Source organism: Lepidochelys kempii, chromosome 3 (genome assembly GCF_965140285.1).
Source record: "Lepidochelys kempii isolate rLepKem1 chromosome 3, rLepKem1.hap1, whole genome shotgun sequence".
Lineage (NCBI taxonomy): Eukaryota > Metazoa > Chordata > Testudines > Cheloniidae > Lepidochelys > Lepidochelys kempii.
This window is the reverse complement of record NC_136382.1, coordinates 37,846,679-37,863,612: the sequence shown is the minus strand read 5'-3', so window position 1 is coordinate 37,863,612 and position 16,934 is coordinate 37,846,679. Positions and strand designations below refer to the sequence as shown.

The window sequence follows — 16,934 nt, the reverse complement described above, 5'->3', positions numbered from 1 at the left end:
GCCGCCCAATGCACCCTCGGTGAACTGAGAGATAAACCAAAGGACTGAAGGTGTAACAGATGCTCCAAAGTGTCCTGAATGCAGACATGCATCAGTTGAATTCCCCGAGCTAGGGACCAAATTGAAAAACATTTCCACTTAGCCAAATAAGTAGCCCTAGTAAGGGCTTTCTACTATTACCTGTCAAATAGTTTTGGAACAGCACTCCTCTTCCTTAACTAACGACACAGCATCCATGCTGTGAAATACAGACTGATCAGCATTGGATGTGAAATCTGACCATAACATTGAGTCCGTAGGTCAGGGTGAAAAGGAAAAGGAATAGGAATGGGAATGGGAAGACAAACCAAAAGATAGAGGAGGTTGAAGAACCAACATTGTCTTGGCCAAGCTGGTGCAATGAGAATCAGTCTGGCATGATCCAGCATCAGCTTGAGGAAGACCAGAGGAATGAATAGGATTGGGGGAAGCATACATCAGTGTCGACCACCAAATCAGATGATATGCATCGGTTAAGGAGCCTTGACTGAGACCTGCTTGCAAACAAAGTTGATGGCACTTCTTGTTGTCCTTTGTTGCAAATGGGTCAATAGCAGGAACGTGTCATTCCCTGAAGATGGATCACAGAACACTGCTTTTCAGTCACCACTCAAGATTCTGGGAGAAATTCCTGGTGAGATGATCAGCAAAGTAATTCTGGGCTCCTCGTAAATGAGCGGCTGAGGGAATGATGCTCTCCTTGACACAGAGCTGCCAGAACTTTATTGTGTCCTGGCAAAGCTAGTTGGAGCTGGCTCCTCCCTAACTTCTTCACATAATACATTATAGTGGTGTTGTGGGTAAGTATGTTAACCGCTGTGTTTTTGATCTGTGCCCAAAATGCTCTGCACGCATTATAAATAGCTTGATATGAAGATAAGCGTCATGCTCTGTCCACAAACCTTGCAACTTCAATGCCCTCAGATGGCCTCCTCACCCTATTGGGGAACCATTGATATCTAAGGTCCTGGTCTTAAGAGGATGAGCAAAAGAAACCCCTTTGCAGACATTGACCTGATCCCTTCAGCACATTAAGGACTCCAGGACGGGCAATGGTATTCACACTAAACTGTTCAATGACTGACTAATTTGGGGATATACCAATCTCAACCAGCTCTGAAGAGGACGAAGGCGCAAATTTGCAGGCTTGGCCTCATATGTGAATGTGGTCATATGAGCTAACAGCTTCAGGTAAACCTGGATCGTGGTTGAAGGGTCAAAGTGGAGAGAGACCGACACAGGTGACAAATCATCTCAAAACATTCATTTGGCAGAAACACCAAATCTTAGAATCTACCAGGCACCCCAAATGAACTTGATTTTTGAGTTGGTATTAATGTTGACATTTCCTTGTTTAAAGTTAGACTCAGACAATCAAAGAGACTTTGTGCACACTGGATGTGTACGAGGACTTGTTCTCTGGACTTACCCCTTGCTAAAGAATCATTCAGGTATGGAAAGACATCAATTCCTCTTTTCTGAGGTATACTGCTACTACAGACATGCACTTGGTCAAAATGCGTGAAGCCGAAGACATGCCAAAGGGAAGCATGATGTATCAGTAGTGTAAAGCCACCATGACAAATCTCAGGAATCTCCTGTAGCTTGGAAAAAAAAAAATCACAATATGGAAGTAAGCACCCTGCAGATCCTGGGCAGCAAAGCAGGAAGAATAGTAGCTGGGGTAGCCATGTGGAATCTCATGTATTTGATATACTTGTTGAGACAGCAGAGATCGAGACTAGGTCTCACTCGTATCTTAGACTTGGGGAACAGGAAGTACTGTAAGTAGAAACCCTTTCCCTGATGCTGCAGGAGGACCTCTTCTATAGCTCCCAAAGCACACAGGGTCTGGACCTGCTGAAAGAGCAGTGGCTTATGAGAGGGGTGCCTGAAAAGGGACCACGTAGGTGGGTGGGGAAAAAAGTATGCACCGGAATTGTATGGAATAAGCTGACCTCACTGTGCTTAGGGCCCATTTGTCTGTGGTGACTCTATCCAAATCACTGTAAAAGCAAGACAGCAGGTCCATGAACTGAGGAGATACAGTCAGGGAGATCACAACTGGAATGCTGCAAGTCAAAATGGCTGATTGCTCAATGCTGGGGAAGGATGACTGCCGGAAAAATTGCTGCAATAATATTGCTGCTGTTGCTACTGACCGCTATAATAATGCCTCTTTGTGGCTGAGGTAAAAACCCTCAATGAACGTAACATAGCATGGGAGTCTTTAAAAAAATGTAAGGTCTCGTCACTCTTCTGAGGAAATAAAATCCGACCATTGAAAAGCAAGTCCTCTATGCTCTCCTGAATGTCAGGAGCTACACCGGAATTCGGTAACCACGAGGCCCTTCTCATAGTCACAGCTGATGCCACAATACTGAAAGAAGCATTTGCCACATCCAGAGCCTCTGGTAATGATACTTTGGCCTACCAGATGGTCCTCCAAAATAAATTATCTTAAACTCTTCCCTGGAGGATTCTGGCAACTTCTCTGTGAATTTAGACATACGGTCCCAATGGACAAAGTTATATTTAGGTAACAGCGCCCTGATGATTTTCACTGTGCATTTTCAGTGTAATAGTGAAGTCAAATACATTTTTTCCCCGATCAAGGGCAGCCTCTTAGACACTTTGTCCTTAGGCTTGGACTTGTATCTCTCCTGCCTAGATCTGTTATTTACTGCTGTTACAACAAGAGAGTTAGGGGGTGGATGGGAATAGAACCACTCGAACCTATGCATAGGAATAAAATACCATTACTCAGTACACTTTGCTCTAGGTGGCAATGAAGCTGGGGTATTCCACAAGGACTTTTCATGATCGAAAAGAGTTTCATTCATCAGGTGAGCCACTCTCTGGGGAACTGAGGACTTGAGAATATCCAGCTACTTATGCATATTCTACTGCCCAAGCTTGGCTTGAATGTCCAAGGCAGAAGCCATATGCCTCAGGAGGTCCTGATATGACTTAAAATCCTCATTCACAGAGGAAGAAGAATCTGGTATCATGGAATCAGCCAGTGAAGAGGAAAAGGAAGGAAGCAGGGCAAATGGAGGCTCCTGCAGGACTACTTGTCCCTGTAAGAGAGGTTCAGGCTGAACCGGTTCAGGAATGACCTCAGTCTGTGTCTGCAACATATGTAGTTCAAGTAGAGAAACTGCAGACAGGTCTGACCTGGGCCAAAGAATGAGACCTTGCAGACTGAGGGAAGCCACTGGGGGATAAGTATATGGCATTGGTGGCCACTAGGTGTTGGGCCAAGAGCTCCTGTCCCTACCGCAGGAACAGTGCCAATCTCAGTATTGATGGTGATCCCAGGGTGGTATTGAGGATCTCTGAGAGTGTTGCCTTGAAGGTCAGGGAATGGAGGAAGACATCCATAAACTCTATCTCAACGAGCTCTGGAAACTGTCCAGTGGTAGCAGATGAGCTGGCTCCAATGGAGCAAACAAATGACCAGCCTCATCCGAAAGACAATATGGCAATGGTATCAGTACAGAGGCGCAATCAACACCCTAAGCACTGAAAGGGGCATTGCACTTCCAGTTGGCACCGAAGCCAGGCTGGTACCAATCCTCAAGTCTGCACTGAAGGTATCATCAATGCCAAAGATAATATCTGTGTCAATGGACTCCTCAATACCAAAAGGGAGGCTGACCTGCACTCCAAACCTTAGGCAATGTGAGAGATGATGCTGGTAACAAAGAGCTCTGAGATCAGACCAGGCACAGCCGAAGGTACAGTAGAAGCCACAGCTGCTGAAGCATCTTGAATTAATGGAGAGTCAGAAAGGGGAAAAACAGACCAGGTGTGATGTCACCTGGTACACTAAGGTATTGAGGCACTCTGTGCGGATGCCAATATCAACAGTACCAGACTCAACTGATGTCCCATGGCTAGTACCGGAATTGACAGTACAGTGTCCAACTGATCTCTATGCAGCATCTGGGAGTGGCTAGAGGGCCCAGCTCCATCCCACATGACCAGCACCATGAGTCTTTGGGTAACGCAGTTAGAAGATGAAGAGAAATCTCTCTGAGCCTTGGAATGTCCTTGTTCTGCCATATGAGGCCTCTTCCTCAGAGGACCCAAGGAAGGAGAATGATCTCTCATCCTCCTAGCAGAAATATCCAACCTCGGGTCTGCAACAATATCCCATGTCAGCTGCAAAGGTCTCTGTGGGACCAGACAATCTGCAGAGGTCCCTGGTACTGAAATGGGTCTCATGGCCTGCTCCAAAAGGTGCTGCTTGAGGTGCAAATCCCTCATCACCTGCATTCTCTTTTTAAATGACTTACAGATGGAGTACCTTTTCTTAATGGGCCCTTCTCCCAAGCACAATAAGCACCGAGTGTGGGGGTCACTATTAGGGATAACCACCCCATGACAGGTAGCGTTTAAAACCTGGCAAGGGCATCACAGCAGTCTAAAATTTATTGCTTACCACTAACAAACACCTAAGGTTACTACTAAACTGACTATGCTAATGAACAAACTAAGTAGCTATATACAACAATTCCAGAAACACTGGACAGAAAAAAGTGTGACTCAAGCCTTACGCAGTGAGAAGAAACTCAGGGGGTTCAAGATGGTGCAGCCCTTAAACACTCCTGGGAGGGACTATTGGGTCAGAGGGTGCAATTGCCACCCCTGTGAGTACTACTAGAAAAGTTCTCCAGCTTCAGTGCACTTGGCAAGTGCACACCTGAGTGGAACATGCATCTGCAGGCACTCAAAGGAGAATGTAAAATTGTGTCCATGTCATCAACATTTAAGAACATAAGAACTGCCATACTGGGTCAGACCAAAGGTCCATCTAGCCCAGTATCCTGTCTTCCGATAGTGGCCAATGCCAGGTGCCCCAGAGGGAATGAACAGAACAGGTCATCATCAAGTGATCCATCCCCTGTTGCCCATTCCCAGCTTCTCGCAAACAGAGACTAGGGACACCATCCCTGCCCATCCTGGCTAATACCATTGATGGACTTATCCTCCATAAAATTATCTAGTTCTTTTTTGAATCCTGTTTATCATTTGTCCTTTATAAAGAGACAATTTTGAAAGCCTATGGATCTGAAGTAACCTTTGGAACTCTCCTTCAGTCCATTTTAGCCTTTCTTCCAGTGGAACAGTAAAGTTGGAAAGAGCAGGCTCACTTTCAGAAAGGAAGTATGTAGTACAAGTATTGGAAATTTGACACTTCTGTGAGAATTTGCTGGAAAGAAGAATTTACTTTTCTCAGATAAAGACACTGACGTTATTTCTTCAAATACCATCTAGAACTGCTAATATTTTCCTAAACAAATTTCTAAAATTCCTTAAGGAAAGGATAGGTTTTCTAGAAAGAGTGGGTAAACCATATCAGTTACAACTCTGGTTCCCAATCCTGAAAAAAAAAAAAAAGCCATACAAGTGTGACCCAAAGAGCCCCTCAATGCCCACTGGCAAAGGGCACACCATACTGTAACTCATATCAGGCCTGTCAAACTCAGTACCCCCAAAATACTGTTGTCATAATATGTATCTCAGAGGTGTCATGTAAGTTATCAAATGTAAACTGGTGACATGATAGTCCCAAAAATCATTGTGTGATATAGGTACAGCTTGTGTATAAAGAATTATATCTATGTGCTGGAAATATGTTCTTAAAATGTGTTTTGGAGGCAGTGCATAAACCCAGCCTGCCCTAGACAAAGGAATGTGGATTTACCTGTCTGACCATCTTGCTTACAGGCAGAGGATAATGAAAGTACATTTACATATAAAGCATACAAAGCTACCAAGCTAATCAGCACACCAGGGGTCTGAATTTACACCCTCTTGGCTCCTAAAACAAAGACAATGGACTTTGGAAAATATAAGGGGGAACAAAAAGACATTATAGTTACCCATCACTTGGGGAACAAAGAGGACAGCACCCTTTGATTCTGTGAAAGTTGGATCCCCTGGCCTGGAGGGCTGGAGATGTTGGTAACGATGTAAGTGAGAAAACTTCTTAGACAATGATTGTAACTTACTAACATTAATTTTTAGTCACTAGAAAATGTGATGTTTTGTTTGTAACTGTGATGGGGTCTGCTTACCCCACACTAGCCCAAACAGGATTAAGTCCATATTATTGACAGTGGAAGTCCTGCCTCCCCGGTGGGACTGGGTATGCTCCAGATGCTCTAGCAGTATAAAGGGAGGAAGCCCAGCTCATTCTGGGCTGGAGGCCGCAGTGGAAGGACCTGTCTGGGAAGCTCCAGTGGCGGGCCAGCCAGAGCACCTGACTGCACCGGAAATCAGAGCCTCCCTGGGCCCACTTGAACTCCGGCGACTGGAGGAGCCACAGGAGGCGACCGGCCCAGCTGGGCCTCATGGGATACCTCAATGGGTCTCATGGGATACCTCAATGCAGACACTGGTAGGAAGTGACCCAGAGAGGATGATGGCGTGGTACCTCCCAACCGGAAAACCTCAGTGTGTTTCGGCAGGACCCACCTGTTGAGTCAGTGGCAAGTTGATATGCCGCAGTTAGAACCCTGGGTCAGGGCCCGGTGGAGTCAGGAGGGCCGGGGCCCCCCTACTGGGACTGCCACACCCCCTGGTGGACATCCCACCCCTATAGACTGGCCGCTAGGCCATGCTGCCCTGACTCGAGGGGCGTAAACCATAACAGTAACCATAGCGGTCTCTTGCTTAGTGCTACTTAAATCTCTGTTCTTTATTAATAAACTTATTCTTAGTTTTACTATAAACTATCTGAGTTATACTGCTATACTGAAGTTAAGTGAGTCCACAAGCAAACTAACAGGCTGGTGTGTGCTCTGGCTCTTTGGAGGCAGCAAACTCAATTTCTGTAAGGACCCAGTGAGAGGGACTGGACAGTAACTCTGGAATGGGTTACCAAGGGAGGTGGTGGAATCTCCTTCCTTAAAGGTTTTTAAGGCCAGGCTTGACAAAGCCCTGGCTGGGATGACTTAGTTGGGGATTGGTCCTGCTTTGAGCAGCGGATTGAACTAGATGACCTCCTGAGGTCCTTTCCAACCCTGATATTGTATGGTTCTATGATTACAGAGATGTTGCTGGGAAACTCGGGAATTGGGGCTTGCTGATAGTTGCCTACAAGGCAAGATTCAAACTGGCAGAGTTTTGAGGAGTTTGCTGGTGAAGCAGACAGATGGTGTGGCAGGGAACTGACAAAAAGTCTACTCTTCAACAAAACTCACTGAGGCAGAGGGGTAATAGTGATTTAGAGTTCTGGGCTGCCCTGAGGAGAGTCACAATAAGTAATTTCACACACAGATAATGTCATTGAATTTAATGGGACTACTCAAGTGCATAAAGTTATTTATGTTTGTAAGTGTTAGCAGGATCAGGGCCCTTCTGAATAATACCTAAAGATTTTAGAATAATTTGGATTATTTGGTAATGTTTCTGTGAAAAAATTTATGGCTCTTAATGAAAGAACCTAAATTTTAGTTGATCCCTTCTGAGTTAAGGGGCCAGCTTTGCTTCCTTGCTCTTGCCTCGGCTGCAGGCATTAGCTAAGAACTGACAAAACGCATAGCTGGGGACCAGACCAGTTCACCTTTATGTTAGTTTAGCTCAAAACAGGTATTAGTCTTATAAGAATGTATTTAGTGTTTGGACGCTAGGAAATGCTTGTAAATTGCTGCATGCATTCATCTTACTCGTTATGTCTGTATTCTACACTCTAAGAAAATATGTACGTTTTGCTTTATAACTTTGAAAATGAACTTGTGAACCAAGGCGTGGGAATTGTTGTCACCCCCCATCTATGCAGAAAAACTATCAAAATAAGATTGTGCATCAAGGAACATCACAATACAAAGGATTGGTTAATGGCCCTATCACATCTGGGAAATACTAGAAGCAAGGAACCTCATCCTGTAGGCTTGGAAGCTGAATGAAGGATATAAAACCAAGCCACAAGAAACTGTTCTGTCTTCTTGGCTGTTTGAACTCTGACAGGGCCAGAGACTCTAAACTGAGGCTGAGTTCCCCTGGGTCCACCCTGAAAGAAACTTTGAATTATTACAACTACTCTACAACTCTGTCACTCTTAGGATTTAGATGACTTGTTTTAACATGTAAACAACTCTCTAATGTCTTTAGCCTAATTAATAAACCTTGAGAAAGTTTATTATAGGATTGGCTACAGGCATTGTCTTTGGTGTAAGATCTAGGGTACCAATTGACCTGGGGTAAGCAACTGGTCTCTTGGGACTAGAAACAACCAGAGTGTGGTGTGATTTTTGGTGTAAGTGACCATTTATCAGTAAGTCCAGTTTGTCTGGGTGGCAAGATAGGAGAGTCTAAGGGGACTATCTGTGATTCCATGTTAAGACTGTTACAGTGATGCAGGAGTTCACATTTGTTACTGGCTTGGTGAAATTTAATTATAGAACAACCACCAGCTTGGGGTCTCTCCCTGTTTTTGACAGTCTGCCCCGAGGTAGGCACTCATGGTCATGACCCACTCCTGTTGTGACAACTTAGTTAACTAAAACTTGCAGGCCAGTCTCACTACATTTTTACTATGTAAGCAAACTGTTCCATTCTGACATATTAACACCAGATTAGCATCAGTACTGCTGACAAATCTTCTGGCTGCACTATAGCAGTGTCTGTTTATACTGCATTCAGCAGTCAACTAAAAACAGAACTAAAAAGAGACTTATTAAAGGCTATGTTAAACAATGGAGGAAGGATTTTAAAAAAGAATTCTGCTGACTAAGCCCTGTTATTGATCAGGAGTCCACTGCCAAGTTTCATCCTATTCAACTGCCATGTCACATCCATAGCTTTCAGAGAGGCAGAGGAAAAGGAAAGAACCATCGTCTGGATATTAGAGACTCAGAATCTGAACAACAAATATATTGGGGACACTCAGGAGGGAATAATTTAAAAGTGTTTGTTTTCAAACTTTCACTGAAATTGTTGTGTTCAACATTATCTCAATTACTGTATACCTTTATGATAGAAACATACACCAGAAAATAAGTTAAAAAGTATATTTGTATAACAGATCGTGCTGCAACTGACTTCATCATTTCACTTCATTGGGTCCTCCTCTTCTTCTTCCAGTTTTATAATTAGTAAACAATGTTTTTATTGATTTACATAAACAAACAACATGGAATTAAATCAGTTTTAACACACAGATGGCATATGTGGTGTGACAAAGCTTTGTCTGTGTCTCCGTGGGTCCCACGTTTCCTGGCGGATTTCGTTAGCCTCAGAGACTCACTGTGAACCTCCACGCAACCCTTCTCTCTCTAGAGACAAGGGTCACAGTCTACTGAGCCATTTTAATCATAAGCCAGTGAGGAAGATGAGGAGAAGCTATCCTCCCTTGCAGTCTCTGTGGTCTCCCAGTCTCAGTGATTAATCAGGAAGAGGGCAAAGGGGGGGGAGTCCAGGCCCGCCCTCTACTCCAGGCTCCACCCCAGGGACCCTAATAGTATCCGCTATGGTAGCTGACCTTTTAGAAATAGGACACATGCAATTCCCTGGGCTACTTCCCCACAGCAGCCCCCAATTCCTCAGGCTCCACTTCACCCCTACCTCAGGGCCTCCTTCCTTGTGCCTTATATGGTGTGTACTGCTCAGTCTCTCCAACCACACAACTTCCTCCCACAGCTCCTGACCAACTGGGAGGCTTTTAACTAGTTTCAGCCAGTCCCTGATTGGCTTCAGGTGTCCCAATCAACCTAGCATTCTCCCTGCCTTCTGGAAAGTTCTTAATTGGCCTCAGGTGTCTTAACTGACCTGCAGCAGCTGCCGTTTAACTTATCCTGGTTCCAGGGATTTGTTTAGCCTGGAGCTAATATATCTATCTCCCACTACTTTTCTGTAGCTATCTGTCCTTGCCCCGTCACAGTGGATAGATATATCTAAGTAAATATGTGGGGACAATATATAGCTATTTCAGTATACCGCAAAATTTGAATTCGTATATTGTAATTATACAAATTTGAATTATTTCAGGGGATTTCTTTTAATTCACAAAGTAATTTTGAAAAGGGTGCAATATCAGAGTGCTTCAGAGAGAAGACCATTACTTCTATACAGTGTATATTCAATATCCCAAAGGCTGCAAAAGTAAAGCTTCCCCATATTATACAAATCAATATTGGAAGGACCAACTCCAGAGGGAGTATTCATGGGAGAATACTCATCTCGTTATCCATACCAGTTTTTAGTTGCAGGTTCTGATTACACAAATGGGCCAATATTTTATTGACTGTATTTTGCTATTTTCCTTAAATTAGGAGAAATTGGTGCATACATAACCTAAATAACTAAAAAATGTTAAACTCGCATGGCACAACTGTTAAAATTGCTAAAAAGCTTTGATCAGCAGCAATGAAAGCATATCCACACGTAAGATTTTAAATGACCTTGTTAAATTTTTTATTTTGTATAAAACACAATGTAGGAACAAAAACCAGCAGAATGCAAAATAGAAAGAAAACATCTTTTGGAAAACTGCACAAATCTGGAAGAGGTGTATGTGAAGTATAGGAAACAGTACAGTAGATTTTCAAAGGATCATATGGATTTGGACTCTGAACTTCTTTAAAAATCCCATCCTTAACAGATGTTTTGCAAATCCCGACACAGATTTCTATTGTAACTAGCAAGTATTTTCAGTTAGTAACAACTGTGCCTGGATTCGAACCAGCAATATAGCTGTGAAAGGCTCAGTATTACTTTAGCAAATGCAAAACCATCTATTTATACTCCACCCACATTTAAGAAATCACATTTAAGATTTTCAAAAGAGTGTGACACCTGAGAATGTGAATAAAAATAAATTATGTTTGATTTTTCCCCATTTCTGAAGTCATGTTTAATTCACTTTTGATATAAAAAAGTCACATTCACTTACAGATATTTTAGATTTTCAAGGTCTTCAAATGCCCCACTAGGTATTCTTTTAATCTGATTGTTGTTTAGAAGCCTAAAAAAGAAATGAAAACAGTATGTTTCTTAATTCATAAATTGTTAAAACAATTTGCAACTGAAAAGAACCCAGAATGCCAGGCTGTCTGACCAAAAGTTTATACAAGCCAAGCATCAAAAACTAGATTAAACAAAAATAAACTAATGACATATTAGCAATTGTTACCAGAAATAAACTGATGAATTTGTGCCTTCTCTGTTTTAAATCCAAATGTGATTAAATATGTCCTTACAAAATCATGTGCTTAAGTGCTCTACTGCATTGAGGTGAAAATGAAATCCTTAACGAACTGAGAGAGAAATTAAAGAAAAATACATAAAACCTAAATAATCTGGCTTCATGCAGGTACCAAGAATGGTGAGAAGGGGGGAAAAAAATCTCTTCCCCAAATGCTAGTCCAGATTATGGGCTGGAAGAGGAGATGCTGCCCTCTGAGATGCCCACATTGAGCTTTCCCAGCCAATTACTAGAGTATTCCACACAGTTTTAAAAACACAGCAGTGGAGAAGCATTTGAACAACTTGGCTATGACTGGCTGGTCTACAGAATCCGATGTTACACATTTGTAGAGTTTAAAAACACAACACAATTATGAACAACTGTTAATATGCAGTTATATATTTTTCATATCTTTCATAATAAGTGTAGGGATTAAAACAGCCCTGAGAGAGGGCTGTCTGGGGGAGCCAACAGTAAAAGCAGCCCTGGAGAGGGCTGTGGCTGGGAAAGACTAGGCTGATTGGGGAAGCAGCCAAAGCTGTGGCCAGCTCAATCAGGGCCCAGCTGGCCCGTATAAAAGGGCTGGGGGCCAGGAGCTGGAAGAGTCTCACTCTAGCCCTGGGGTGGGAAGGGCTAGTTGCCTGGGAGTGAGGTACCCAGGCTAGAGCAGTGCTGGGGAATACGGCAAGGGAGCTGGGGAGCTCCAGCCTGGTAAACCCCCCGGCTGCAGGCCTTGATGAAGGCCTATGAAAAGGTACTGGAGCTGCAGAAGGGCAGCCTGCGGATAGGCGAAGGCAGCAGGTCCTAACCCCTTGCCAGTGATGAGTGGCCATTACAGATTGCAGTCTGCCCCAGTGAGTGGGAGCTAGATGATGACTGGCAGTAGCTACTGACGCAAGGTGGGGATAGAGGGTTGGGGGTTCCCCTGGGAGTTGAGACCCAGAGTGTGGGGGCACTGCCAGGGGACAGGACCCCAAGGTAAAGGGGCACCAGGGTATGGGAGGGACACGGGGTCAGTGCTAGGCGAGACACTGGCCAGCAGAGGGTGCTTTGAGCCTGGAAAGAGCTAATTCCCAGACAACCAGCAGGAGGCGCAGTGCCGGTGAGTCGTCGCTCCGCTACAGGCTGTCCATGTGTTTTCTGAGGCCTCTAAACTTTTAACAGTGTCCAACATATTTGAAAACAAAAAACAAAGACACATGTATATTTGTTCACAATTCGGCTAAATCTTGCTAGCTGTACTCAGGTGAATAGTCACACTGACTTTTTAAGTAAGATTCGCAGAATTTGGCACATAATCTAAGAAAACTCATTTGACTGAAGGGGGGGAAGTGTTTTTGGGGAGCAAGGGAAATAACTTACAGTGTGTTCAGGTTTTTAAGCCGTCTAAATGCTCCAGGCTGAATTTCTTTAATTCTATTAAACCGTAGATCTCTGTGGGGGGAAAAAAAACAAAAACACATCAGTATGAAAAACATTACTGTGGGTCACCATTTTGGCAAAGGGTCCTCGCCTTTGTGCATGATTCATACCTCATGACCAAATGGGGGGAGGGTGGGTGAAACTCATTTAAAATGAGGGCTGAACAAAAATGGGTACAGTCAGACAATGTGGTCTGTGAAGGGCAGTATTCGAGCTTGGTTGTTAAGCCTTTGAATAGCAGCCATTAATCATGAAGGGTCTTCACTTCCTCAGTGGAGCATCTCCTAGCAGGTGGAAACTCTACTGTCTTTCTTTGGGTATGTCTACACTTCAAGCTGGAAGATGTAAATTCCAGCTCCAATTGTGATTGAGCTAGCATAGATAGTCTCCTAGAACTGGAATTTAAACATTCCAGAATGAAGTGTAGATATCTCTTGTCTTCAGAAACTGTTTGAGAAAAAATGAGGAAAGAATGGGGGAGGGAATATATTAAGGAAGGACAATAAGGAGGACAAAAGAAGAGTTGGTATAAGGACAGCCAGAGAGTCTGCCAGTCTGGCCAGCAAGGGGATTGCTTTCAAGAGACATAAGCTATTAACATTTTCTTTTTCCCCGCAACAACAAAGATGAAAATGACTTATCTAGTGTAGCTTATGAAAAGTATAAATCTAACTACATTAAACAAGCTGTTTTTGTTTTAATTCCATTTTCTCTGTTTTTAACAAATGTTTTATTCAGATTACTGCAGTATGGGCAATACAAAGAGAATATCACCACGCTAGTTTTAAATGCTTACAGTAAAGCATTTCTGGAGCCTACATCTTGCCATTCAGTCTCAGGGCATGGCTACACTTGCAGATGTAGAACGCTTTGAGTTAAACCATCCTTTGTAGAGCGCAGTAGGGAAAGCGCTGCAGTCCATCCACACTGACAGCTTCAAGCGCACTGGCATAGTCATATTTGCAGCACTTTCAGCAGCATTGGGAGTGGTGCATTATGGGCAGCTATCCCAGCATGCAAGTGGCTGCAATGTGCTTTTCAAATGGGGTGGGTGGGGTGGAGTGTGACAGGGAATGTGCTGTGTGTATGTGGGGGGAGAGAGAGTGGGTTTTTGGGGTGCTCAGAGCATGACAACATGCTGTCTTGTACGTTCAGACAGCAGCAGACTCCCCCTCCCCCCCACCTCTGTCTCTCACACACAGCATTCCACGGTAATGGTTGCTTTGTCTCAGAGGAGATAAGCAGCTGGCTGTCAGAAACAGAGCTTTCAAAAGGCATTTCCGAATTCCTACAGCCAATTCCAAACAATGACAATAGTGGTCACTTGACTTAAGGGGATTATCGGATGTTTCCGGAGGCTGATCAGAGTGCAGTAAAGCAACATGTCGCTCACACTGGTGCCGCGGCACTCCAGCGGGGGCGCAGCAAACGTTATTCCACTTACCAAGGTGGAGTACCAGCAGTGCTGTAGCCGTGGAGTGAGAGCGCTCTACGTGCCTTGCCACTGTGGACAGGTAGTGAGCTAATGCGCCTGGGGCTCTTTTTTTGCGCTGTAACTCTCAAGTGTAGCCAAGCCCTCAGACAAGAGCATGGACAGAAGAGTCTGCTCCCAGTAAGCTGCGTTGCCATCAAGCTTCAGCATGCCAACACAAAGGGAAAGACTAAGAAGGAGATGAGAATTTGTTGTGGTGTAGGTCACACTATTGTTTTACTGCTTTTACAATTAATAGATTCAATCCACCTATAAAAAGATATCATATAAATGCCTACATCGCAATCATCTCACTCCTTTGAATCAAAACAATCACCTCAGTTGAAAAATACATATAACATTTTAATTATTTTAGATATCAAACCCTAGAGCTAGGTCTTAAACTAATCAGGGAGAAATCACAGAATAATAGAAAATCCACATTCAGCTGTTTGCTACACCCATTCTATTCCATTGACTGAGATTTTATAGAACTGAAGGCATAACTTAGCCCAAAGTCTTTTGCAAAAGGTATGCTTAAACCAGGGGTGGGCAAACGACGGCACGCGGGCTGGATCCGGCCCACCAACCATTTTAATCTGGCCCTCGAGTTGGGTCTGGGCTTGCCCCATTCCGGCACTCCAGCTGGGGAGCAGGGTCGGGGGCCACTCCACATGGCTCCCAGAAGCAGCGGCATGCCCCCTCTCCGGCTCCAATGTGTAGGGGCAACCAGGGGGCTCCACTCTGCACCCTGCCCCCACCCCAAGCGCTGCCCCCACATCTTCCATTGGCCGGGAATCACAACCAATGGGAGCTGCAGGGGCAGTGCCTGTGGACAGGGCAGCGCGTATAGCCACCTGACCGCACCTCCACATAGGAGATGGAGAAGGGGCATGCCACTGCTTCTGGGAGCCGCTTGAGGGAAGCAGCATCCGGACCCTGCACCACCTCATCATCCCACACTCCAAACTCCTGCCCCAGCCCTGATCCCCCTCCCACACTCTGAACCCCTCAATCCCAACCCAGAGCACCCTCCTGCAGCCCAACCCCTTCATCCCCAGCTCCAGCCCCGAGTCCGTACCCACAGCTGGAGTCCTCACTGCCCCCCTGCATCCTGAACTCCTCATTTCTGGCCCCACCCCAGATCCCACACCCTGAACCAGAGCCCTCACCCACTCCTGCACCCCAACCCCAATTTTGTAAGTATTCATGGCCCGCCATACAATTTCTATTCCCAGATGTGGCCCTCGGGCCAAAAGGTTTGCCCACCCCTGGCTTAAACTCTTATTTTTCATGAACCAAATCCTTAAAAGCTTACTCAGTTTCTACTCAGCCAAGCAGAGTCAGTCTGCGGACAGACAGCCCATAGTAAGGTAGGATGAGTTGTGCCTCTCTGTTTTGGGTTGCTGTGTGTTACGGTTCTGGTTTCCAAGAAATAAAGTAGTGTCACACTGCAAACTTCCAGCAAGAATATTTTATGTTTTTATCTAATTTATCTGTTTGTATCTGTTTATATGCCAGGAACATAACATAAAATGTTATCTTTACCTCAAAACATTCCACACAGACAGGCTGTAGTTAAATTGCATGTGCGTCTAACAGCTGCCAGGAATTGAACTAGGGATTTCTAGAGCTAAAGGCACAAGCTGCTACAGCTTGAGCTAAAGTTCTCTGATAGGAGCTGAAGCACTGACATCTTTTGTGGATCAGGCAGACATATAACACACACTGACTGACCACTGGATCATATTTCCTCTGACCAAAGTAAGCACATCCTGAGTGTCTGAGACCCACAGCAGCTTGAATCCCAGAACAAATACCCACTAACATCAGACACTCCAAGGATTTAACCAGGGACCTCCAAAGGTAAAAAGCGTGAGCTGCTACAGCTTGTGCTAAACAGCCAAGATTCCTTAGCTACAGCTTTAACAGATTCATATCCTCCATGGACTGGCACAGAAAGGAGTGTTTCACAATAATTCCATTTTTTTTCCCCAAAATATATCGTTTCATTGCAATTTAGGTAAAAATTACACCATACTTTCAATGCTTTTAATTTTGAGTAAAATTTAAGAAGTGCCTAAGTCCCACTACCAGTCAATGGGATTTGGGCTCCTGGGCTTCTGTGTCACTTTATCCCTTTAAAATAACCACCTGTGACCAAAGTCAACATTTACCCCAAATAAGCACAATGATCATGATCTATATTTAGAATGGGGAAATTAGAACTCGGCATCCTAGCCCTCATCCAGCAAACAAGTATGTATTTAATTTAAACATGTTAGGTAAGCATTTAACCCTCTGAATCAATACCAGAGTGCTCAACACAGTGCAGAAACAAGCCCTTAATGCAGTAACTCAAATACCACTGTGATAACTATGGACAGATAATCTTGATCACCGTAAATTCACATTATTTGATGGTTAAGGTTGTGTACCCAAGCTACTGCTATAGTTTCTATCTGCATATTAATTTCTGCAAGACTGAATAACAAGTCAAGCTGAAAGGCATGGCAACTTATTTCATTCTGTTCAGTAGTTTTCAGAAAGTGCCTGACAAACAAACTACAGTGCACACATTTTCCTTAAAGTCAGATTCTTCTGGCATCTTCACGGAATTATGTTTCATGAAAAATTATGATCACACACATTTTAGCCTGTGTTTACTTTACATATCTAAGGAAAAAATTTCTCTCTCTCTCTCTCTCTATGTATATAGTTTAAAAACTAGTAAAATCAGACATGATATTAGAACAAAATAACCAATCTATTTATCAATCTGCTCATAATAATGGAAGTCAAGAG

At 44.0% G+C, this 16,934-nt stretch overlaps 1 protein-coding gene across 1 annotated transcript in view; it reads right to left on the bottom strand.

Annotated features, from left to right (window-relative positions):
• PXDN (peroxidasin) overlaps positions 1-16,934 on the bottom strand; it is a 158,909-nt gene that overhangs the window by 95,714 nt on the left and 46,261 nt on the right. The window contains exons 2-3 of the mRNA XM_073336142.2: positions 12,599-12,670; positions 10,943-11,014 (exon numbers count right to left, since the gene is read on the bottom strand). Of these exons, the coding sequence (XP_073192243.1) occupies positions 10,943-11,014; positions 12,599-12,670 (144 nt within the window). The remainder of the gene's footprint in view (positions 1-10,942; positions 11,015-12,598; positions 12,671-16,934) is intronic.